This window comes from Hyperoodon ampullatus, assembly GCF_949752795.1.
Source record: "Hyperoodon ampullatus genome assembly, chromosome: 1".
Taxonomy (NCBI): domain Eukaryota; kingdom Metazoa; phylum Chordata; class Mammalia; order Artiodactyla; family Ziphiidae; genus Hyperoodon; species Hyperoodon ampullatus.
The window spans coordinates 9228222-9254556 of NC_136914.1; the positions used below are offsets into that span (position 1 = coordinate 9228222).

The 26335-nt window shown below is 43.9% G+C and overlaps 1 protein-coding gene across 1 annotated transcript; it reads right to left on the reverse strand.

The window, feature by feature from the left end:
- Nucleotides 1-3910: 3910 nt before the first annotated feature.
- On the reverse strand, nt 3911-25550 carry MMAA (metabolism of cobalamin associated A). The gene is made up of 7 exons (XM_079703982.1): nt 25534-25550; nt 16388-16891; nt 13645-13767; nt 10678-10848; nt 7801-7886; nt 5469-5618; nt 3911-4210 (listed from the first exon to the last, which is right to left on the reverse strand). The coding sequence occupies exons 2-7, from the start codon at nt 16830-16832 to the stop codon at nt 3923-3925; spliced, it is 1263 nt and encodes a 420-aa protein (XP_079560108.1). The 5' UTR covers nt 16833-16891; nt 25534-25550; the 3' UTR covers nt 3911-3922.
- Nucleotides 25551-26335: the final 785 nt, after the last annotated feature.

Sequence of the window (26335 nt, forward strand, 5' to 3'; positions counted from 1 at the left end):
TCTGGAATCAAAAAAAAAGCATCCAATATGGTATAACAGCTTTTGTGCCATTCTAATATCCTGTTATCAAACATACCACTAATGACCATAAAGTGTACTTACATAAACCTCATGGGGCAGGAATTACAAATTCATGTTGCATGGGTTTTAAAAGTTCATAAATTTAGTAACCAAGTCACCAAAATACTACAATGAAGGAAAGAAAACCAAATAGTCTAGAGTCTCATTCTGAAGTTTCTTCTTCAAGGAAAATTTCGACTTGCTCATCATTTTCCAAGTCTTCCCTGAATAACGATGCTGACATTGAGCGAGTTTTCTAACACACGACATGCATGAGTCACAGTGGCACCCCAAGATGTACCCCTTAGGTGAGGAGAACTGGACTTTATGAGGAGTGTCATAAAGTTTGCCTTAGGAAGCATTTGTGCTTGTGGAGCCCCACGTGGATTGCTCCAGGCGCAGCTGAGCTCCACCATCTGCATGGATGTATAGACCACAGGAGTTGCTTCTCTTCTCGAAGCCCTTGCAGTTTACCAGCTCTTGGCAGGAGCATCGTGACTTCTATGATGGCAATCTACTGGGTGAGTGCAATGGTAGAACTGTTGTCACTGATTCTTCCTGTTTTGTTTTTTTCCTGCATTAAAGACTGAATTACATAAACACTGAGGATCCCATGTATGTTGTTCATGAGCTTTTGTCTTCACTGTATACTGGGTAATAGCCACAAGAGCTTAGGGAAAGAGGTAATAGCCATCCTGGTGATTATGAAGAGACAATTCCCTGCTAGGTTGCACTGGGATAGCTACTGTTAACTGCGGCTGTACCTATACAAGAAAGTGCAGTCATTTTATTGAAATTTGGTATTGTTTGAGCAAAATGTCTGTCAATTTTGGAGCTCAGTTTGGAACACAGCACATTTTTACCCACCTACGGAAATTAATGGTAATTATGCTTTTGACAAAAGCGAAGTCAGGTTTATTTTCAGAAAAGAATTATCCTTTTAAGATAGAAGAAGATGAACTCATGTAATCCTTACAACAACTCTAAGAGGTAGCAACTCTCCATCGTTAAATATTTATTTAGCACTTACTACGTTCAGGTACTCTATGTGTATTAACTAACCTAGTCATTTCAAGAACTCTGGGTGAACACCACTGTCAACCCCTTTAATAATAAGGAAACTGAGGCACAGGGAGATTAAGTAGTCTGGCCAAACTAAAATTAAATGACCAGAATCTGTTTTGTAAAACAAAGAGTGCTTACTGTAACATTTCTAACAACACCTACCAATTACTGAGTGCCAAGCAATTTGAATACAGTATCTCATTTAATTATTTCAACAACTCTGTAAAGCAGCTATTCTTACTCTAATTTTACAGATGAGGAAACTGGTGCATACAGAGGAGAAATAACCTGCCCCCGAATCATATGGCTGGTTAGTGCCAAAGCTGAGATTTGACTCTGCGGGTATCTAAACCTGTGCTTTTGACCAGGTCAGGGGTCCAGCACGGTAGAATTACAGGTGGAAAGGAGCGATGGAATTTTTTTTTTTTTTGCGGTACGCGGGCCTCTCACTGTCGTGGCCTCTCCCGTTGCGGAGCACAGGCTCCGGACGCGCAGGCTCAGTGGCCGTGGCTCAGCGGCCCAGCTGCTCCGCAGCATGTGGGATCTTCCCGGACCGGGGCACGAACCCGTGTCCCCTGCATCGGCAGGCGGACTCTCAACCACTGCGCCACCAGGGAAGCCCTCACCTTTCTTTTTTTTTTTTTTTTTTGCGGTACGCGGGCCTCTCACTGTTGTGGCCTCTCCCGTTGCGGAGCACAGGCTCCGGACGCGCAGGCTCAGTGGCCATGGCTCACGGGCCCAGCCGCTCCGCGGCATGTGGGATCTTCCCAGACCGGGGCACGAACCCGTGTCCCCTGCGTCGGCAGGCGGACTCTCAACCACTGCGCCACCAGGGAAGCCCAGGGGCGATGGCATTTTTGAGCTTAATAAAAGGGAACATTAAGTTTTTTTTAAGGCCACAAATATTTTACTATATTATACAGCTTCCAGTGTAGCAAATAACAGAAATAAAGGTAAATAATGCCTTGGAAATCGGTCTCTATATCATAGCCAATGGTACAACAACAACATAAGAAACACAAGGGAGGTTTTCTAATGCTTTTTATGACTATATTTATAACACTTAAAAGCAGTTCAAACTGAGATGAACTGCATAGAAAAATTTAGGGCTAACAAATGCCACCCTTTCTCTGCCTTGTTTGTAATACAGTGCGCGTGTGCCCCACTGTGGCTTCCATTGTACCACAAATGACAGGTTTGTCATTCCCTGTAACGGCTTACTAAGGGAAATTATGGAATTCCTTCTCTGATTCTAAAAACAGTTTTTCATCTGATAGGGTGGCTTAATAGTGGTCCTTTTTGAAATTAGATGAATTGACTGGATGACCTTTCCAAGTTTCTCCTAATCCTCAAATATGAGGTAGGTATGCCAATAACACAAGCCTTTTTAAAAAAAGGTTAAAAATAACCTAAAATAATCATCAAGAAATTCGATTCTAGATAGGAGGCTTAGTTGCAATGAAAGCTGACATACTGTGTCAAATATTCTCAGAATAGAATATGTTTGAAAGTTCTAGAATGACATTTTGTGCAATGGAGAAATTTTATGGTTAGAAATAATTTTATTCAAATGTACACAGTTATAACTACCTTCAAATAGTGTAAAATATATTCAAAGAATTAACTAGAATGGGTGCTTTAAAGACTATCATAAAATATCACAAGAGCATGATGGTAGTAATAAGCTCATGGGAGAAAACTGAACCTTTTATAAGGTTTGTACAGCTTCACAGACTCGTAACTTTAACATAATAATAATAATGGCAAGAGGACTCTCAGTATTTCCCATGTACCATCATGACAGCAAAACGAGTTTCCTGAGTTATCTCATTCATCCTCATCAACCCTATAAAGTTAATATGTCAATTCCATTTTACCAGGGAGGAAACTCAAGCTGAGAAAGGTAGGTTATTTGTCCAAACTCACACAGCCAATAAGTACTTGGTCTGGGTTTAAAGTTTAAACCCACCAGTCCCAACGCCAGAACCCAAGCCCTTAATCACTGTGCCACGCTTCCTCCAGAGGACAAAACTTGTTCCTCACCATCGACAATAAAGGAGATTTTTAAGATGCTAATATGAAGTCAAATGCCCAAGAAGGAAGAGAAGCAAAAACCTTTGATTACAGCTCACATTATTTGTGGCTGATTTCCCCAGTTCCCTTTGGGCTCTCCTACCTATCACGGGGAGTCCGCAAGTCTAGACGACAGACTGTAAAACTGTGCTCACATCTCTACACATTCCAACTGTTTTGTTACTCGTGTACATGGCCATTTCAGAAATTCCTAGGTAGTCTGGCATACTAAATGTCGATCACGATTTTCACCTCTTAGAAACCCACTGTGTATTATTCTAGCCTCAAGTAAGACTTCAAAACTGTGGTCACTCTTGCTTACATTTTGTCTGGAAACTCAGAGAATAGAGAATCAAAGAAAGCGTTTTAAGGTACATGACCTTTTTCTGTCCTCCTCAGCTTTCTCTGCTCATGACTGATGAGAAGACACCATCCTACAGGCCACCGTATAAGAACAGAAAGAAACGGAGCTGAGTAACGTACAGCAGTTACCTTACAAATGCTGCTGACTGCCTGACCTTTGCCATCCGTATCTAACGCTCTTCCACTTTCCAAGCGCAGTTCACAGATAAGGAGGCCGAGGGCACCACAAGAGAATTACTGAAAATATAAGCAAGCAAGTGACTTTTAATATTAAAATACTTTATTAAAATGAAGTGCATCCTATCCAGTAACTTTATATGTATGAAAAGATATATAAAGTTATTGGATAGGGTGTACTTCATTAGTCTCTGCTTTTAAAAGCTTTCAACAACAGGTCTGCTGCTAGCCCTGGGGACAGGGCGCCGCTGAGAACCCTTTTTTCCAGAAGAGGAATCTGTTCCCGGACTCTGGGGTGGGTCCTGAAATGTTCTACCACATTTTCCTGAATGAGGTTCCACATCCAAACTTTCTGCTGCTTCTGTCTCTTGGCAGTCAGCTCCCCACTGGCAAGCATCACATCCTGGAATTCTTTCATTGTATCCCACATTTCAGTGATGCCCTCTCCACTTCTGGCAGAAATACGAATTACCTGTTGAAAAGGGAAGAACCAGAACTATTTCACTTAAAACGATAGAAGACATTGTCATGGGGACTCTGGCATTGGCCAATTAAGTCTTACAGTCTATGGCAATAGGTAGGCGACAAAAATGAGACCTTTTATCATCCTGTCAAAGTAGACACACTGAGAAATATACTAAGGTAACTTACTAAGGTTACTAAGGGCCAAGCAGAAATAAGACACTGATCCAAGGTCGTATTTTTTAGCTCAGAGGTTTATTTTGACTGGGGATTGCTCGAATGGTCTTCAGAGACCACAGGGATGAACTGGGAAATGGTCACTAGGATGAGAAGGGCAATGCTACGTAGGCTTCCCTGAGGCCTGAGAGCAAGAAAATGAAACTGAGCTGAGAGAATAGCCCCGTTCCCTCCGTCAAATTGCCTGGTTCAGCAGGTGCTACGAGCATGGGTATCTGCATGGACAAGACAGCTCCAGACGCAGCACAGACAACGTGCCAGGAGCCGACAGCAAGACGCGTTGTTCTCGTTATAGTGATTATAGGTTACTCTTTTTTTGTTGTTTTTTTGTTCTTTTTGCGGTACGCGGGCCTCTCACTGTCGTGGCCTCTCCCGTTGCGGAGCACAGGCTCCGGACGCACAGGCTCAGCGGCCATGGGCCCAGCTCACGGGCCCAGCCACTCCGCAGCATGTGGGATATTCCCGGACCGGGGTACGAACCCGTGTCCCCTGCATCGGCAGGCGGACTCTCTACCACTGCGCCACCAGGAAAGCCCTAAAGGTTACTCTTTAATAACACAGGGCCCTGTTACAGATAAAGCTTCCGCATCGGTATTACTGCATCACTTACTACGGGGTTTTTTTTTCCTTATCGAAAACATCACCCGACAAGCAGAAAGTGAAGGAAAGTTACCACATCAAAAGCCTGTTCTCTCTTACTCAAACTCTAACCTAGATAATCAAGCCATTAATTGCGCCATAATCTTCAGGATGGTTCCTTGCAGAATGGATTTGTCATCACATCCAAATGGCTCGAGCCAAGCATTAAGCAATCAAATGTATCGCCTCACATCTAGTTTTTGGCACCTAGTGGTTGAAGGATTATACTTAAAATCATAACTACACACTCTGTGGCTTTGCCACAATTTTTAAAATTATACTCTCACCTACAAGCAAAGATTTATTATATGTCTAGCTTGGGACTCACATCCTCTCTCCTAACAGGCACAGGCCACTCAGGGTGAAAACTGCAGAACAGAATGCAAGCTGACCTTTGGTCTCCAGACTCCTGAACGCCTGCGGAGTAATTTCAGCGCGCTCACATACTCTGCTTGTATCCTTCGAGCTGGCACGACCAAGTCTCCATCAGATTTGGTTATAGCCACCAGATCTGCCATCTCAATTATACCTCTTTTAATACCCTGGTGAGAACAAGAAAAGAAAGTGATTCATCTGAAACATTTCATGCCATCAAAAATGGGACACCAGTTACTGCTAAGGTTTTGAGAGTCATAACACTCTTAACTTTTTCTCTGCACCCTCCCAAGCCCTGGGTCCTAGGAATCACAAGTATTGACAGAAATTACTCAAAAGCACTGACTCTTGGGATTATGGAAGTCATCTGTAATATCTCTTTCAAATTTGGAGACTAACACGCTGAAATACATTCAGAATTAGAGTAAATATATCATCCAGACACAATATGATTGAGTGGCAGGAGACAGTTCTCACTGCCTGGTGATAGATTCCACTTCTCCGGAGCTAACCCTGCAGGATGCAAAGCCATCCATCATTCAGGTGCTTAAAAAAGAAAACACCCTCGTCACTAACATGTTCATTTCCAGAAACAGAGTCTTTGAAGTTTTCCTTTAATGTATGTAGCAATTTTTTTTTGATTTGCATTTGAGGAAAAAAATAACCTGATGGCGAAAAATGCCTCAATCTCTTGATTTAAATTATGTTGCATGAAAACAATAGAAAAATCCTAAGGCCAAACCTTATTTGGAAAATGAAGATTTTGCTATCTAAGATTAAAATTTCTTTTCAAATATTTTAAAACGTAACTTTCAATGGTTAAATTCTAATAGTTAATGTTTCTAAACTGCAGCATCCAGAGTCTGATGTCACTAGTTTTTCAGAATTTTTCAACTGAAGGAGAGGTGTTGTATAATATAGAATTTGGGGACTTCCCTGGTGGCGCAGTGGTTAAGAATCTGCCTGCCAATGCAGGGCATACGGGTTCAAGCCCTGGTCCGGGAAGACCCCACATGCCGCGGAGCAACTAAGCCCATGCGCCACAACTACTGAAGCCTGCACTCTAGAGCCTGTGTGCCACAATTACTGAAGCCTAGAGCCTGTGCTCAGCAACAAGAGAAGCCACCGCAATGAGAAGCCCACGCACCGCAATGAAGAGTAGCCCCCGCTCGTCGCAACTAGAGAAAGCCCGTGTGCAGCAACGAAGACCCAATGCAGCCAAAAATGAATAAAAAAATAAAAATAAAAATAAAGCATTTGTCCAGTCTTTATCCAAGGTTCCTGGGAGGAAACTGCTAAATCCTTGGAGTTCCCTGAGTGATAGGAGTGACCTTTTTGTTCGCCATGGGTGCCTGGGACCATACCTGGGTTTATGCAAGATCACTCAGAATGGGGGCTGACCACAGCAGAAGAACAAACCACGTGATTAGAGGGTTGGGCCTTTTGAGCCATGCACTAGCAGCCTGACCTCCTCTGGAGAGGGCGGGGGCTGGAGACTGAGTTCAATCATGTGGACAGTGATTCGGTCAATCATGCCTGCATACTAAAACCCCAACAAAAACTGCAGACACTGAAGCTCAGGAGAACTCCTTGGCTGGTGATACACATGCATGTGCCAAGAGGGAAATGTGTCCTGAGGACACAGAAGTTTCGAGTTTGGGACCCTTCCAGACCTCTCTCTCTGTGTCTCTTCATTTGGCTGGTCCTGATTTTCATCCTTCATAATAAAACTCTAACTGGTACCGCAGTGCTTTCCTGAGTTCTGTGAGTCATCCTGGTGAATTGTCGAACCTGAGGGGTAAGTGGGAACCCGCACATCTGCAGCCAGTGAGAGGCATGGGTGGCTTGGGAACCCCCGGGCCTGCTGCTTGTGTCCAGAGTGAAAGCAGTCTTGGGAGGATGGTGCCCTCAGCCTGTGCAGGCTAAGTCCAGGGAGCTAATGCCAGACTGCACTGCAGGAGGAAAGGAAGAACCCTTTCTACAGCACATAAACTACGACAGAGGGATCCCAGTTAAAAGCAAAGGAATATCTCATGAGGACCTTTCAACCAGCTGTAGCACAAACATCCATGTAACAGTGGTCTCTTGGCTGGAGCTATCCCCCCATGTTGCAGGTGGAAAGACTAAGTTGTGTCATTAGCTCAAGGTCATAAGTTCTACTACTATAAGTTGGGGGAAAAAAAAAATAGAGAGTTTGCCTTTGACTCGGGTATTTTAGCCAACGTGAATGGTGTTTCTTTCCCTACACTAATGTCAACTTAATTTACAAAAAACCCACAACATTGGGAATTTGTACTTTCAGAGATGTACGCTTTGTGTTTTGGGGGGTGAAAAAGTCAAAATAATTACCTGCAGTTCATCTCCTCCTGCTGGTGGCAGTAGTAAAACAAACATGTCAACCATGTCAGCGACAGCAAACTCCGACTGCCCCACACCTGGAATTTTAAATCACGCGTGAACACTGAAACACTCACAGGAATTTGACCTCCTCGACTCCCCTGACCGCCACCTCCACTCCAGTCCGTCTGCGCAGACTCGCCATCACACACTCGACCTGATCCCACTTTAACCACCACCTCTGAACAGTGTATTAAACGCCACTGCCTCACCTGATGAGCAAAGCTGTGGTCCTCCCCACCTCTCCCCGGCCCTCGTTCCCACCAGCTCAGTCTCTGACCGGATGGAGAACGTGAAGACCTGCGCTCCCCCCTTGGTCTCGCTGCTCTATCTCGGCTTCCCTTTCGAGGGCGAGCAGCTTGAGCGCCTGATTCTAACCTCAGACCATGTCTGGCAGCTTCCTTGCCTTCTCCTCCTTCTATCACCCTGCAAAGCCCACCCGTGGATCAGTCCTACTGCCCGTGTCTCTCCTCCGTTAAGTGTCCTGGAGAAATCCCTCAGCTGTGTGGACAGGCGCCACCGGAGGGTCATGGGCTCCAACATCGGCTACATCTTCCTCTTGGTACAGGAAAAGCGATGCCCCTGAACGCCCTCGGGCAGCTTCCTTCCTGTTTCCCACAGTGGCTACTACAGATGCTCACTGTCCCATAATCTCCCCACATGACGATGACGGGTGACCGCGGCACCTGCTTCACAGCCAAACAGATGCAAGGACGTCCTCAGCCTCCCCCCGCGACCCCACAGAGAAGCAGAAACAACACTCACCCCGCCCTGCTGCCTCCTCGCCAGGCCCAGTGTCAGAAGCACCGACTGAAGACTGGCCTCTCCTTCCTTCCCACCTCCCCTGGGCTCTGGCTCGGCTTTATCTCCAACCTCCCCTTGTCTACAGGCTCCCGTCCCTCAAACATCCCATGAGTTGGGCTCAAGTCTTTCTCATCTGAAAACCAAGCACAACCAGAAAATAAGAAGACAAAAACTCCCAACCTCCTGCCATCATCACCGCGTTGTTCACTTTCTCTTGGTAGCAAAATGTCTGGGAAAAAGGCAATGCATGCCCACTGTCCTCACGCGACTACTTCACATTAACCGCAATCCACTTACATCTGACTTCCACACGCCCCACTCCACTAAACCGCCTCTGCAGCTCTCTCCTTCCTTGGTGGGGCAGAGACTTCTGCTCGCCCACGCAATGTTCATTCTTCCCTATTTCCTCCCCCCAGGTTCACCAGGGGCATCAGTGTCCCAGGTGAAGGACCACATCACCAGACCCCCCCGAGACCCCCCACCCCACATCACCAGTCAGCCAGAGATGTTAATGTGTGAAAGCAAAAGTCACTAGATGGCGTTTCCAGGAAAGGTCTTTCAAGAGGGCAAAGCCAGCCAGGAGGTATACGGCTTCCGACCCTTCCTTATTCCCCCTTCTTACTTCCTTCCTTCTACCTGGAACAGGGAGGTGAGTTAGAGCTTCATCAGCCGTCTTTTATCCATGGGCAACCCTGAGGCTGGAAACTAAGTGCTGAGAATGGAGAGCAGGGGGAGCCCCCCCCACCACCCGGGGCTGTAGCACCACCACGTCCTCTGGGCCTGCCTGCCTCCAGGCTTCTTTTATTTACAAAAAACACAAATACACAAAGAAAACCCACCCTCTTCCTTGTTTGAGTCAGAGATAGTTTGAGTCGCTGAAACACGCAGCCCAACACAACTTTCAGTTAGTATGTGTGATTTTGTGGTCCTCTTCCCCCTTGATTCTCCTACCACTACTCAGGCAACTTTTCCTCCATCTGCCCTTAGGCGATGGACTCCTGGACTCTAGCCCACGTCTTCACTCCCTGCCTTCGTGCTCCACGCTCTAAGGATCCTGCACAAAATGCAGCGCCCTGACTGGGCCACATTCACTCACTCTTGTGTGTTTCAGTCAAGGCCCCTTAGCCCATACTTTACTTAACTCCAACCCTCCCTTCAAAACTGAGTTCAGGGGCTTCCCTGGTGGCGCAGTGGTTAAGAATCCGACTGCCAATGCAGGGGACACGGGTTCGAGCCCTGGTCCGGGAACATCCCACATGCTGCGGAACAACTAAGCCCGTGTGCCACAGCTACTGAAGCCTGCGCACCTAGAGACCGTGCTCCTCAACAAGAGAAGCCACCGCGATGAGAAGCCTGCTCACTGCAACGAAGAGTAGCCCCCACTCGCTGCAACTAGAGAAAGCCCGTGCGTAGCAACGAAGACCCAACGCAGCCAAAAAAAACAAAAAAACAAAAAAACACTGAGTTCAACTGTCACCTCCTCCCTAAAGTCTTCCCTGATCCCCCAAATCTGAGTCAGGTTGTGTCACAAACATTGATCACACAGTAATATAACAAATTGTCTCTCCACGGGAATGTGAAGTTCTTGGGGTTTCCTTTTCAGTATTTTCATTGTGTGTAACCACGTGCTAGGGATATAAAGGTGAAATAAAACATGAGGTGCCCAACTACGCTAATCTTCTTAGTGAATACTGCAGACATATGACTCTGCTTAAATAAAATGGGTGTTATGTTAAAGCGGTGTTTCCATAGGTCATCCTAAGGCTGACAGTTCTCCTCCAGCACTGAAAACGTACCACCTTGTATAACAGTTATCCAGACGCAGGGCTCACCTTTCTTTTCGTTAAGGGTAAGGATTATAGCCTATATACTCATATCTCCTACAGAGTCTGAGATAGCTTATATTTAATTACCTCTTTAGTAAGTATCTGCTGAATGAACAAAATGAAACTAGCCGTCATTCATCTTTATACAGCATTCATTTTAAGAGTATTTTATTGTTATAGAACAGAAAATCACACTCACCCACGGTTTCAATAAGAATTATGTCATATCCGCCTCCTTCGCACAACAGAATAGCTTCGTTTGTGGTCCTTGTCACGCCTCCTAAAGTCCCTCTAGTAGGAGATGGCCTGATGTACGCGTTCATGTCTCTTGATAACTCAGTCATTCGGGTTTTATCACCTAAGAGTGATCCTAAAACACACAGTTACATTTTATAATCGTGGAACACCTATAAGGGCCAATTATCAATCAGCCAATTCCTAGGGGAAGTGCTTTAGGACATTTCTCCCCAAACCTCAAATTGTATTTCATATTGTTAAGCTTTTTTCCAACACCATGTATGTAATGATGCCAAGTTAATCTATTTAACGTGTTAAGCCCCTCAAAACCTATAATGGCTCCCACTGGCGAGAGGTTCAAATCTAGATTCTTCAGTCTCGCATTGGAGGCCCTCAGAATGCAGCCTACCTTACCTGTCCCACTTCAGCTTCACTAATCCCCAAATCAATCTTCCATTCCAGTTGGGGTGGTTTCTTTACTGTCCTCTTAACGTTGCTGTGTTTACGGTTCTCAGCTGGGAGTGATTTTTTCCCCCAGAGGATACTTAGCAAAGTGTAGAGAGATTTGTACTTGTCACAACTGGAGGGAAGGATGTTCCTGGCATCAGGTAGGTAGAGAGCAAGGATATTGCTAAGCATCCTTCCATGTGCAGGACAGCTGCCCACAACAAAGAATGTCATTAGTGCCAAGGCTGAGAAACTCTGCTTTAACTGAGTTGCTTGTCTATAGGACCGTGTCTTACGTATTTTGTACACTGGATGCTTGTTCCCAGTAGGCAATTAATGTAATGCCTGTGGAACAGAACCGTTGCTGCTTCCGTGTGTACTGCAGTATTTTGGCAAACATCAGTACCTGCAAATTCTAGAAGACTGAAAGCCCTGGAATTAGTGAAATTACCTTTACCTTCTTTCCTTTAGCCACGTAGTAACATTTGAAGGTGTAGTGCTGTTCTAACCTGAATTTTAATTTCTGCTCAAGAGCTAACCTTTCTGAAGCTGCTGCTAAACACTGAGGAGTCCCTTAAAGATATGATCTTTTCCCTGATGATTCCAGTTTTGACTTCTCATAGGTTCTAATGCCCCAGCATATACCTACCACAGACCTCAACTACCTTATTTACTGTACATAAAACTTTGTTCTAAAGTAATTTTCTGGGTGGAATCATCTCTGTGTAAGTCAACAATCTGCCAAAGCTACACTTTAAATTATTATCCTATAGACCGTAACACACCGAACTAAACATTTATGAAATTACTCTCCCATATAATTGTCTTTGCCAGTGAATCTAAAACTGGTGACTGCAGAGCCTTAGGGAGGTCTCCAAGCTCCCACTGCAGGGGGCCTGTGAGTCCAAAGCACCACAAGGATTGACTACAGGCTTGTCAAACTTCAATGGAAAGCTATATTCAAATGTATCTACTGTTACAATGAAAAGGTAAGAGTGTCCTGTTTATCCTTGCATAGTTTTTTCTTTCAGAGTCTTTGTATTTTTACCTGAGAAAAGGGCCTTCATTTTTGGTTTGAGAAAGGTTAGGAACCACATAGCTATGTAACTTCAGTCAGGTTATCTTATGTCACCATTTCCGCTACTCTTATCTCAAACTATTGTTTTCTTTTGCTATTGCAAGTATTCTAGAGTATTATGAAGGTGGGGGGAAAGTCTCTGCACCTGTGTGAAAATGAAGGTCACTATAAATAAATTCTTTGTTCAAGTGCTTACCTTTCACAAAATTCTTATACTGTAAAAAAGGATAATACACTGACATGGATTTAATCTTGAACTTTGCGAGTATAAATTTTACTTTACGGTTAACCCTTTCATTATACTGAATCAAAAACTGTGAATGTTCTCAGCTAAATTTCTCAATGGATGGTAACAGGAATTGTTGTCCACCTCTCTACTGACCTAAAGCCCCTGAAATATGATATCATATTTATTTTTTAGCATTAAACCCACAGGATATAATCCAAACCCTTCCACAAAGCACCCTGTATTTCCCCCTTCACAACACACATCACATTGTAATGGCCTGAGTGCACCTTCTGTTTCCCTCATGAGATATAAAGCTCCATAAGGCCAAGAGAACTGCATCTTATTCAACATTAAACAACATAGTACCTTTTTTGTACAGGGCCTCACCTACGATAGGTGCTGAAATACTTGTTAAATGAATAACTGTCATGTGAGATGCTTCAATCATATAGAGGGGTAAGGGAAGAAAAAGCTTTCCTGAGTATTTATATAGTATGATTTATGTTTCCCTTAAATGATCCTTTGGGGAACTTAGTTTATTCATTTTATCTCTGATGAGCTGCAAATTAAACTTTGAGTGACTGCAGGACCTCAAATCAGTAATTGCTGAGCACTGTGTGCAACGTACTAGGCTAAGTGCTGCCAGGAACAGAGGATATCACATGGTCCCTCTAAGAGCTTTCTGTTTAACTGAACATGTAATATAAACAGGTGACAAGTTAAGTAGAGCATGAAGATTTTTTTTAAGCTTGAGAAGAGACGTTACAATATGAGGAAATTAATGAGTAAGAAGCCATTTTCTGAACTGCGTAGGGGCTGATGGAGCCAGGAAAAACAATAAAAGGAAAAGGGGCTGAGCCTCAGGTGTGATAGACAAAGGGGTGAAATTGGCTTTTGATCATCTGCAACTTCTGGCACTTGCTCTCCTAGTTCTCTACGTACCCAGGCTACTCCTAGGTTACCTGTAAGCTAACCTCCCCTGGAGAACCCGATGCCCCAAACACCTCCCTCAGCCTCCACCTCATACCCACCACCTCCCTTCCTTCACTGAGACCAAACTCAGCGAGAGGTTAGAAGACACCCGTCTGTGCAGATTCCCCCTAAACTGCAACAGAGAGCCAGCTCCAGTCCACAAGCCCCTGCTCTGCAATTTACAAAACAGCAGCAATACTCACCACCACTAGTACAAGAAGAAGGGTCCACAGCCAGCACAGATAATTTGTGCCCTCTCTCAGTAAGCATTTTTCCAAAATATTCTATAAAGGTTGACTTCCCAGCCCCAGGAGGCCCAGACAATCCTATGGTGGAGACAGAATTTGTAACTTAATGAAATAAATGAAATCAGCACCATGATGAGTTCTATTAAAATACTAGACTACCTTCTACTTCTCCTAATTTATTAAAACCATCGTTAATGTAGTTTAACACTTCCTAAAGCGGTAAACGAAAATCTACCTATTTATCTAGTCCCTGAGTAATAGGGATACAGGAGGGAGAGAAGTCAGAGTTCCAAATGTTCACCAGATTCACTTTTATAAAATTACAAAATGTGATTTGCCTTTTTAGTATAACGTAGAGCTTTTGGGGCAGACTTCATTGCCTATGTTGTTCATGTGCTGAATTTCTCCAACATCTGCCCACCTCTCATCATGATCAGGAATGATTCCACCCAACCCGATTCTGTGCATGCTATGTTCCCGCTGGAAGAACAACTCATTACTCCAGAAATTCCCAGTGATTGAGAAAATAACTTTCTACTTATGAAATACGATTTTTTCATCTCACTCATAACTCAAAGAAAATAATATAAACTGAATCCTGAAAAAAAAAACTTTTTTTTTATCTTAAGAAAGGCAGAAAATTCCCCTGCTTGGAGAGTTAGCAGAGCATGGCAGGCAAGAACACCAACTCTGGAGCCAGTCGGCCAGTTCTATTTCTAGCTCAACCTCTTACGAGCTGTGCAATCTTGGGCAAGTCACGTAATCATTCTGTACCTGAGTATATTCTGCCATAAAATGGATATAAGAGCACCTATTTCTTCAGGTGACTGGGAGGATTAGATGAGTTAATTTTGCAATATGTTTAGAACAGCACATGGCATCAAGAGATATATATGTTCAATAAAATCTATAAAACATAAGCACTTAATTGTAACTACATTCAAAGGATGGATGGCATATGGTATGCTTGGCTCCATACCACAATTATCAGGGCAGGTCTCTGTCTTAATGGGTGCTGAATAAACATTGGTTGCTTTTATTTACCATGGTGATAAAACAACTGCAACAAAGACTCAGGTTTACCTGGCCTCCTAAGGTCCAGATGGAAGAACCAGAATAGTGCTGCAAATGTAGGAGTTGCTAGTTATGTATGAGGTGCTGGTTAACTCTAGGTATTTCTGGACATTTTCTCTTCAAAGGTTCTCTTCAGCCTAATAAGTAAATACTTTGTCATACCTGGAATTTCTCTTTGGGAATTTGCTATTTTGTCCACAATACATAAAGAGTATTAACACCCAGCGCAGTACTCTCAAAAAGAGAGTCCCCGCAGTGAGGGCAGAAGAATAATGTATGGGGAAAATGTAGACTAGTACAAACAGCAGCTGGTGAGCTCTTTTTGAAATTATCTTTAAAGCATGAGGCCCCATTACCCTAAAAATCTAGGTTTTAGGCCCCATACTACAAATAAACTGAGACGTAAGTCATGCCAATCCACTTTTAAGTATATTTACTTATTCCTCACACAATTTATGCACTTTATCCACCATTTTAAGTTGTTTATAGTGGGAGGGTTGGTTGGAATCACCTAGTTTACCATCATGAAAGGCGCTCGTTCCACCCAAAACTTGCTTAATTCCTTCTGGTCAAACACGTCTAGATTGTTCTATAATGCACAGCTTTGAAAACATAACAAGCTTATTTGCAATTAGAGAAACAGGTCAACTGTTCAAGAAGTGAACACCTAATATTTTTAGACAGCAAATGAACATGGTGTCTCCTTTAAAATGCATTTTGGTATTGAGCTGGCTGTGCTTAGAGCCAAGCCATTTCCAGAAACTCTAATAAACAAGTATCTGAGGGACCACCCTGGTGGCGCAGTGGTTAAGAATCTACCTGCCAATGCAGGGGACATGGGTTCGTGCCCTGGTCCAGGAAGATCCCACATGCCACGGAGCAACTAAGCCTGTGCACCACAACTACTGAGCCTGCGCTCTAGGGCCCGCGAGCCACAACTACTGAGCCTGCATGCCACAACTACTGAGCCCACGTGCCTAGAGCCCGTGCTCCACAACAAGAGAAGCCACTGCAATAAGAAGGCCGCGCACCGCAACGAAGAGGAGCCCCCGCTCACCGCAACTAGAGAAAGCCCGCACGCAGCAACAAAGACCCAACGCAGACAAAAATAAATAAATAAATAAATAAATTATTTTTTAAAAAAGTATCTGAAAGAAGTGAGACTTGCTTAGAGAAGAGACTAACGAAACACCTAAGAAGTAGAATTCTGAAATGTGATAAGGATAATTATGGTTGCTATAACCACGACAGCAGGGAAATCACTTTAGACTGTTAAGCAGAAGTTCTACTGAGAGAAAGGAGTAAACTGGTGAACAGTTCTTCCTGCACGCGTTTCTGTTCTGGGAGCCACAGCAAGATCCCTGCCAAAAGAGGAATCTCACCTTATTCTCTTAAAATACAGAGCCTTCGTTCAAATGGCCATTGCAATTCCCACCACGTAACAAGACTAATATTTACAAAGAAAAGGCATTCAAAATTCATTCCAAAATTCTGCAAGGACAAAAAAATCCCCATTAGATCATAAGCTATTTAGACTTATTTTAAAAGAAGAGAGAATTTAGAAAAATATTTACTGGACGGACAAAAAAACAAAACAAAAAAACTCCAAAAAACAAAGACTGACCCACTCGAAATGCTAGTGGTTTTCCTTTATTTAATTTTTCTTGTTCTCTGTGGTGGACTAACACTTTCTGAAGAAGCACCTGGGCTAACTCTTTCTTCCTGCTGTGAGTTGATTCTATAAGAGTTATGGCCTCTGCCAAGCAGGCCCTTTGCCCTTGGATTAAACCAGTATAAAGCTCAGCCACAAGCCTTTGTTCTTTATCAGAAAGTCCTTGTGTTTGTTCCTTTAAGATTGTTTGTAGACATAATTTTCTTGTTAAACCATTTGACGGCAGCATCCACTTGGCATGATGGAGTCCGAGAGAACTGAATGGCTGAGTACATGGGATTCCTGATCTGAGGTGAGTACTTGAGGGTAAGATGAAGTGGTAACGTCGGTAAAGTGTTCTTAAAAGGACTTTAAGGAAGTCCCGATGAGGATGTTGGAGCAGCATGGGAATATTCATTTTGCTTGTAACTGAAGAAAATACTGGACGTTTTTTGGTTCAGTGCGATTCGTGACTCCCTAAGAGAAAGAAAAACATATTTTGCCAGTTCAACATGCAACTAAGATACTGAAGTAGTAAAACTGCAAGCTTAGTGTTCTCCCTAGATTCTAAAACACACCTAATCAGGGGTTTTGGCTGTACAGAGGCATGAAAGTTTCTTCCCAAACTTAAGAGCAAAGACTCCCTCCTTGTCCACAGTTAATATTCAGAGTAACCCAAATCATGAAACTACTGCTCTGCTGTGAAGTCCAGTGCACATTAAAATTTTCTTTTAAACTAAAACAAACATACTAAAAAATAAAAATAAAAAAACCCAATAGAGTAGAAATTCTATGTCATGATTATTTTCTTCCGTCTACAAACCTTACATCCATCATAACGATTTCCTCAGATCGAATATACCCTATTCCGAAGCTCATTCAAAAGGTTAAAAAAAGTCCCTCTGATGCTGGCCTTTTATTCATCTCCATAAAAGAAAGGTGATTAGTAAGGCAGGCATTCAGGCAAAAGTTTAGATCCATGTATGTATTCAATAGACTCACCGGGCACACAGATATACACAAAGAATGGCCTAACATAAGCACACAAGCCACCACCACAAGCCTTCGTGTGAAATGAACTGTGAGGCCTGTCTGGAACCTCATCCAGGGCATCTCAAAGTACGGTCAGAACCACCTTGGTGCGTATTAAAAACACGTATCCCCAGCCCTAGGAATCAGAATCTCCGTGGGTAAGCGCACTAAAGTTTGAGCCACTATGGAATTGGATGAGGACCCTTCACTTAGATTTACTGATATTCTCCGCTTCAGACGGTATTAGACAATGAGGGCTGAGAGGGTCCCCTGAGAGTCAGGAGAGTGTGGAGGTTATGAGCCAGGGCCACTCTGCGTCTCTGCCACTTACGCTATAATGTCCTGGGGCAAGTTACTTAATTAACCACTCTGTGCCTCAGCTTCCTCTTGAGTTAAGAGAATAGAGAAGAGACTAGGAAAGCTAGAACAAAATGAGTTAATCAATATAAAAAGCTGGGAACGGTGCCTAGCACATAGTAAGAGCTCAATAAACGTTAGCTCTTATTACTACGACACCAATTTATAAAACTTTAGTAAAAATTAGGTCATAGACCTAGCTTCCAGTGGCAAACTAAAATTTACAGACAAACAATACATAACGCCTACCAAGTCGGCACTTATGATTATTTGAAATGTTTGGTTTTCAAGTGCCTTGTAGCACATGAAATAAATGACCTTGTGGCTCCCAAGTCCCTCTCTAAATTGTGTTCCAAGGCCAGCACAAAATTAATTTTAGCTAAATAATGTTTTATTAGGAAAAAGAAGAAACATTTTAAGACTTTTTTATTGTTAGAAATATAACTGCTCATCATTTTACTGTTAGTCTTCTAAAAGGACAATTTATTTTAAAATGTGTAAAAATGTTTCTAAAAAACAACTTAAAAACATCCACTACCGCCCTTCACATAAACACACAAAAAGGCATTTAAAACAAAACAAAACAAAACAAAATTAAGAGGTGCTCTATTCTGGAAGCTGTCTTTCGATACCACCTTTAAACACACTTCTTTCTCATCCATACCACCACCACTGCCACCAGACTAGAAAGTGCACAGGCAAGGCTATTTTCTGAGCAGGTACTACCTTCCAGGTCCCAGGCTAGGTTGGTTACAAAAGTAATAGCGATAATAATGTCTTTGAGGGTGGTGACAGTGATATTTTATTATGTTCCAGTCACTGTACTATAAACTTTTTTTTTTTTTTTTTTTTTTTTTTTTTGCGGTACATGGGCCTCTCACTGTTGTGGCCTCTCCCGTTGCGGAGCACAGGCTCTGGACGCTCAGGCTCAGCGGCCATGGCTCATGGGCCCAGCTGCTCCGCAGCATGTGGGATCCTCCTGGACTGGGGCACGAACCCGCGTCCCCTGCATCGGCAGGCGGACTCTCAACCACTGCGCCACCAGGGAAGCCCCTGCGCCACCAGGGAAGCCCTAAACTTCTGTATTAGTATTCTAAGGCTGCTGTAACAAATTACCACAAACTTGGTGGATTAAAACAACAGAAATTTATCCTCTCATGGTTCTGGAGGCCAGAAGTCAGAAATCAATGTGTTAGCAGGATGTCACTCCCTCCAAAGGTTCTAGAAGGGGACTCTTCCCTGCAGGGGTCCTCAGCTCACGGCTGCAACACTCCAATCTCTGCCTCTGTCTTCACATGGCCTACTCGTTGTGTCTCTCCTCTGTGCAGACATCTGTTGTTGAACTGGGACCATTCAGATAATCCAAGATGATCTCACCTCAAGATCCTTAACATAATTACATCTGCAAAGACCCTTTTTCCAAATAAAGTCACATTCTCAAGTTCCAGGGATTAGGACGTGGACATATCTTTTTGGAGGCCACCATTCAATCCACTACACCTCCTTAGGTGGACAGCCTCCTTATCTTACCCTAAATGTCGTAATCCCAGCACTTCAACAGCTCACAGAATAATAAACACCATGTCCAAAGAAAGAACAATGTGCTGTGGGAACAGACAAGGTTACAGAAACTAACTCTCCTGTGGGAGGAGAGGGTTCAAGTCATGGAGGAGACTATTTCAGGGCTGGGTCCGAAAGGTTAAGCAAAGCTGAAGAAGGATGAGGCAGGCTTTCTAGGCTGAGGACATACTTGTACAGAGGCCGAGCTGGGACCTGGTCTCTTCCCTGCCATATCAGAGAAGACTGAGTAATTCAGTGAAGCAGAAACCTGGCATATATACATATGGAACTAGTGACAAAAAGTGAAGCCCGATCAGGATGTAAACTGAGGCCAAGGAAGTAGATTTTGTCTTGGTGGAGGAGAAAGAACAGAGATCTTCAGGGAGGGCAGTGACCTAATCAACTTTGGTTTTTAGGAGATAACACTAGGAGCAGCGGCAAGAAGTCAAGAGTGACCAGGGCTTCCCTGGTGGCGCAGTGGTTGGGAGTCCGCCTGCCGATGCAGGGGACACGGGTTCATGCCCCGGTCTGGGAAAATCCCACGTGCCGCAGAGCGGCTGGGCCCGTGAGCCATGGCCGCTGAGCCTGCGCATCCAGAGCCTGTGCTCCGCAACGGGAGAGGCCACAGCAGTGAGAGGCCCGCGTACGGCCAAAAAAAAAAAAAAAAAAAAGAGTGACAGATCCTGGTAACATACAGCCCAGCCTAGCAAAGACCCAAAAGAGATGATGGGGACCTGGACCAAGGCAAGGCATTAAGGGACGGAGAAGAGAAGCCAGATTCAAGACCCTCTTGTCCACGTTAGGATCCCCAAAGCTTGCCATGGAGCCTGGCGCGTTGCAATTGTTCAAAAAAATGCTAATCTGAACTTATTTCATTTCCCACTTGCTTGTCACTCAAGAGTTTATGAACCATCTTCAAATACTTTATTTCACTTTATTCTCCCAGACAATTCCATGAGGACAGTTGTATAGTTATTACTATTCTCATTTAATAAAGGGAAACCAAGGGTGAGTTAGGTGACTACAGTCATAACCAGTGGCAGGGCCGGGACTCAAACCCAGGTCTTTTGACTCTCTGTGGCATTTTGTCTTAATAAATCGTTTTAGAATAAAGGATAGCTCCTTTGGCTAAGAGGGAAATAGATATTAGTAACTCTGCCCCTCCCAAAGTGGAGCAAAGAATGGATTAGATTTAAAACATGCCCTTTTATTAATTCCAGATCTTGGTGTCAACTCTAGATTCCCGTATAAAAAGAGGAGTGGTGTCATGCCACATTAAGGGAACACCAAACAACCCTCCACATTTGAGTATGGAATGATTATGGCAGGCTGTTTATCTTCATTTTGTTTCTTTTTCTTTCTCTCTCTCTTTTCCCCCCTTAGGCCAAGATGAAAAATTAGTTTACATTTTCTGTGCAAACCTTATCAGTAGGAGATCCCAATAATGTATTAGGTGACAGAACAGACCAAATTTCTAAAACTTTTAAATGTTTTCTTGCTCCACAGAATAATTCACACCTGACAAGGAAGTGCACAACATAGTTAAACTCATTTTAACCACATCAACCAGATTTTAAAGGAGTTCGTAAATTTTTAAAAAGCCAGTATAACTCTGCCTTGTATGGACACCTTTCTGCCCTTATTTACATGTCACAGGCAGAACAGACTAAGTCTACTAGAGTGGCAAAGTCATGCAGGTGGGGAGAAGGACTTCCCACCCGCTCATGTAACTAAGCAGCTTTTCCTGCTTTCTTATGGAAAGAAATCTAATAACTTGGCCAATAATCAAATCAAACTGTTTCAATGAATTTTCACAACTCTTAAGAGTATGGTTTCATCCTACAATTTTAAACTGAGCACTACCGAAATAAGAGAAATTTTGCAGCATTTACAACACACAGTAAGATACCTCAAAGCACCGCCATTCCTAATAAACCAGAATGTCAACTTATTAATATATAATGAAAAACATCAAGTAAGCAAAAATACTGAAGTAGGTTGGGTAAGTGCATCCCCTTCCCTGCAAGAGGGTTCATATGGACAGCAGCATTTTAAGGTGCTAGTTTTCCACATTTGTTTTCCTCCAAAATATCTTTTATATCCATTCCATTCTCTCCACCATCATGTCCACATTACTACAATGACTTTCAAACTCTGATCAAAGTCCATAGGAAGAAATACACTTACATCAGTCAACACACAGGCATATATATAACTAAAAGTTTCATTAAACATTATTTAACCCTATTACCTGTGATATCCTCTAATACTCTTTTCTATTGTTTCTTAAAATGCAGATTGCAATCTACCAATAGGCAGAAACTACTATAGCCATTTCTATGGTCATTATTAACCATCTTCCTTCCATACTACCACTTATCCTCACAAAATGTAAATCTGACAATATTACTCCACTGCTTAAAACACTTTAAAAGTTCCCTCTATCTTAAAAAAATTTTTTTCTGTGATTTATCTGTTCATTCATTCAGCAACTATTTATTGAGAATCTACCATATGCTGGGCACTCTGCTAAGGCCTTGGAATACACTCGTGTACAGGTCCAACATGGCTCCTGACATCATGAAGTTTACAATCCAGCCAAGACAGTCATTACATAAATCTTTCATACTCTTTATGAGTGCTCTTATCCACTTCCACAACTTAACTCATCCCCCTCCTCCACTTTTACCATCTTGCTGTAACTATTCTGATCTGCACAAAGGTTCCAGAAAAACCCACACTCTTTTATACATCTTGGTCCTTGTCCATGATGGTCCTTCTGATTGGAATGCCTTAATCATCTCACAGATTCCTCCTCAGCTGTCAAGACCAACTCAAGAGTCTCCACCTCTGTAGACAGTTCCCTGGCCTCCCTTCTATACCCCTTCAGTCATCATTTCTATCTCCTGTCATCATGTACTGGTCACATCCCTCTACTGCAGTGCTAATTACATCACTTTGTGACCATTCTTTAAGATGTCAGTCTTGCCTAGACCGAGTTATCGTTTTATCCACAGCATAAGTTTATGGCTCACAGAATAAACAAATGTATTATAGTTTTGTATGGGTCAATAACTCCATTATGCTGATTACTCAGTTGATCAGTGTTTGAAAACTTACATTTTTCTAGATTTCACAGTATAAATATATTTTTAGGACTTCCTTCTTAAAGTCCGATTTCAGTATATGGATGTTTTCCTTCATTAAAAATTTGCTCTGCAGCAGCCAGTCTGACTTGGAATATTTGTCTTGAAATTGATCCAATGAATATTCTCAATTTCAATAACTACTCTTGGCAAGAAAAAGCATCCAGGATTTCCAAAATCAATACATTAGGTCAGTGTCTGCGGCACAGCACAGTTCATACAGGCGAAGCAGTGTTACACCATGTGTTTCTATTCCTCAATGTTAATCACTTTTGATGTGAAGATAAGCTGTCAGATGCCATTAAACTGGTTACCATCTCCCATCACCCCCCACAGGAGGCTTTACTTTCTTCTTTTGAAATAATCTCAGGAAATTTTGGTAGAACAGAATGACTTTTTAAACAAGCAACTTTTAAATAGGTCGCTGTTAGAGCAGAGTAATACAGAACACATACTGAATTCACGCAGGGAATATTCTAAAGTTCTCTGTCCCCTTTACCTTTTATCACTCTGTTAAGACTCCTATTTCCCAATTTCTACTTTTAGGTTTCAATCTTCTGAGGAAGTCTTGATTTTTCTAAATTCATCACCAGTCCATGTTCTGATTCATTCCACTGCTACTACCCTAGTTCAAATCTGAACTAGTCTTAAGGGGCTCTGAGACTAGCTATGGGACCTGGGCAGTCTCTACTATTCTCCATATGAAAATATTAAGACTTACACATCAGGGTCAAAGCGAGTATGAAATGAAATTGCGTGCATGAGAGGGCCTGGCATCAACAGGTGTTAATCAACTCTAAGGAACCTTCTTTTCTCTCTTCCCCAGTCCTCCATCTTGGACATCACAGCAAGACTCATACTGACCCATGAATGTGATCTCTTTACTAATCCACCTCAAATTCCTCCAATAGTTTCCCACACCCTAGGACAGTAGTTCTTAAAGTGTGCTCCCCTGGGCTTCCCTGGTGGCACAGTGGTTGGGAGTCTGCCTGCCGATGCAGGGGACACGGGTTCGTGCCCCGGTCCGGGAAGATCTCACATGCCGCGGAGCGGCTGGGCCCGTGAGCCATGGCCGCTGAGCCTGTGCGTCCGGAGCCTGTGCTCCGCAACGGGAGAGGCCACAACAGCAGTGAGAGGCCCGCGTACCGCAAAAAAAAAAAAAAAGTGTGCTCCCAAGACCAGTAGCATCTCCACCAACTGAGAACTGGGAAGAAGGGGAAATTCTCAAGCTCCACCCCAGACCTTCGGAAGCAGGAACTCTGAAGATGGAGGCCAAGCCTGCCACCGTCTCACAAGCCTGCCAGGTGATTCTGATGTAAGCTCAAATGTGAGAACCAGTGCCGCAGGATAAAGTCCAGTCTGGTATTGAAGGGTTTCCCAAACCAGTTTTCCTCCGTTTACTGCACTTGCCTTCTCAGACCTCTCCTAAGGAGAGTTGACTCATTATCTTCCAAACCTGCTGTTCACTTTCCCCACTGAGATTTTACTCACTCGTTACATCCTTCCCCTCCATGACACCTCTCCGTTTCAACCCAGCTTAAACCCCAGTTTTCTTTTTTTTTTTTCTTTTTCTTTTTTTTTTTTTTTTTTTTGCGGTACGCGGGCCTCTCACTGCTGTGGCCTCTCCCGTTGCGGAGCACAGGCTCCGGACGCGCAGGCTCAGCGGCCATGGCTCACGGGCCCAGCCACTCCGCGGCACGTGGGATCTTCCCGGACCAGGGCACGAACCCGTGTCCCCTGCATCGGCAGGCGGACTCTCAACCACTGCGCCACCTGGGAAGCCCCCTAAACCCGTTTTCTTAAATCCCTTCCTGACGATCAGTTTCCAGGAATTTCTTGCTCTTTTGATTCCAATTATTTCTGAGTACTCAGGTGATAATCTGCAGATGTCACAAACTGCCTGCTCCTGGCCCACAGAGGGTGTGTGAGTGCATAACTGCACTGGTTGCCAATAATACTAAAAATCAAGAAAAAGCACAAATAGATTTTTGGCCTGTGTTGGAGAAAATCATATCTGTGTATGAGGGACCCACATTCCCACATGGCAACAATCAGCTGAGGGGTACTCGTTTCAAGCATTCACCAGCACTTTCCATGCCAAATAAAGGATTTTCGATATCTTCAAATATCTCAAACTGTAACTTACATTTCTTACCATTATATAACTTCTCACGTTTCTTTTGTCTCTCCTAATAGAATACAGCCCTTAAAAGAACTGAACTGTCTGGTTCTTATTACCTTGCATACAAAACAATATGAAGTTTTTATTACATAAAAGAACATTCTGGACATTGTAGACCCCAAAATGATCAGGAATCTGAACAGGCTTTCGGGAAACTTTTGGTTTTCTACCAACTTGGAAAAGCTATAGTAGTGTTTGTTTTCCAAAGTATATGTATTAAGGCACAACTCTCAAGATAATTAAATTTTTTCAGGCCATTTTGGCTTAGATTGTCTTTCATTTTCTAATGATAAAAACAAATTATCTGAATACAGTATGTCTGCTGGAAGAGACCTAGTCCGCGCCCGGCACAGAATTTGACAGAACCTAGATGCTGTTTGTGACTTTCAGTCTGAACCCTATTTTTATATCCTGGATTTTATTCCATAAAAGATGAGTTTTAATTTCCCTCTTTGGTAGTAGCTAACCTGGATTATTGTGCCTTTTTCCGACCCATCCTCTGGTTAACCATTCGCCAGGTTTGGCAGCGGCAAGGGACCAGCCACCTTGCCAAAACTGCCTTACTGTGGCACAACGGTAAACTCACAAGCCTGTCCAAAATGATGAAAATTTTAAAATGCTGTTTAAAGAGAATTTCCTTTCTAAGGAGAAAACCAACCTCTGAACCCATTTTGCGGACGCCTGCTTGTCCACACACTTCCCGCACCCCCGACATCATCCAACTCAATAATAGTCTCTTCTTCCTTCCCCCTCCCCAAATCCTCCAGGGGGCGCCCCGGCGACCCGAGGCGGGAGCCCCGCCAGACTCCGGACGCCGCGCGCAACCCCCAGTCTCTACTCACCCACCCGCGATCACGGAAGTACAGCCTCGCCCCGCCCCTTCCGCCGGGCCGATTCGCCCCGCCCCGCGCTCGCGGGCGCGCAGGCGCAGTGCCCACTGCCGGCGCGTGGGGCAAGAGGAGCGGCCGGGGACCGGGCGGCGGCGTGGGGTGTGGCTTGTGTCCCGGCCGACTTGCCCGCGAGTTATGAGGCGGAGGGCCTGAGAGCCTTGAAGGCCTGCGGGCCCGCGGAGCGTAGGGAGGTCCGCGGGGCGCCGGGCAGCCGTCAAGGAAGTGCAGCGGGGGAGGGCACTTGACGGTGTTCACGGGTAGCTTTTGCTCTCCTCTAGCTCCAGATCGCCTCCGAAGGTCGAGGGTAATGTCCATCCTCTCCCGGGCTTGGCGCTCCGCGAAGCCCGGGAGATGGAGCCCGAGTCCAGCCCGGCCCCCGCATCCTGCGGCGGTCCAGAGACGCAGACCTCTTCCTAACTCTCACTGGAAGCTAAGAAGTATGGGGTGAAGGGCGGGACATGGGGACGTTTGACAGTCTGGTGAAATTAAGGGAACTCAAACTCCGCAAAGCAATTTCCAACCTGTGGGAGTAAATGCTCAGCGTTCTGTACAACTCAAGCTTTTAAAGCATGGCGTGGTTTTAAACGGCGGAAGGGCTCGCGGTTTTTTCTCTTAAAAGTTACCCATTTGTATTGATTAATATTTCGTAAGTTGTACCAAAAGCAAGGACTCACGCTCACCGCCCTTGGAAAGTCGTCGGAGGGGGCGAGGCTCTTGCCTGAAATGGGGGTGAAAACGAACATGCTTAATATTT

What these genes read in the sequence shown, in the direction of transcription:
- MMAA (XM_079703982.1), bottom strand. Translation starts at nt 16,832, where the DNA reads ATGAATATTCCCATGCTGCTCCAACATCCTCATCGGGACTTCCTTAAA. An exon ending in AATTCTTATTGAAACCGTGG is followed by an intron (nt 7,887 to 10,677) that starts GTGAGTGTGATT and finishes TTAAAATTCCAG; the next exon opens with GTGTGGGGCAGTCGGAGTTT. An exon ending in CAGGAGGAGATGAACTGCAG is followed by an intron (nt 5,619 to 7,800) that starts GTAATTATTTTG and finishes TGTTCTCACCAG; the next exon opens with GGTATTAAAAGAGGTATAAT.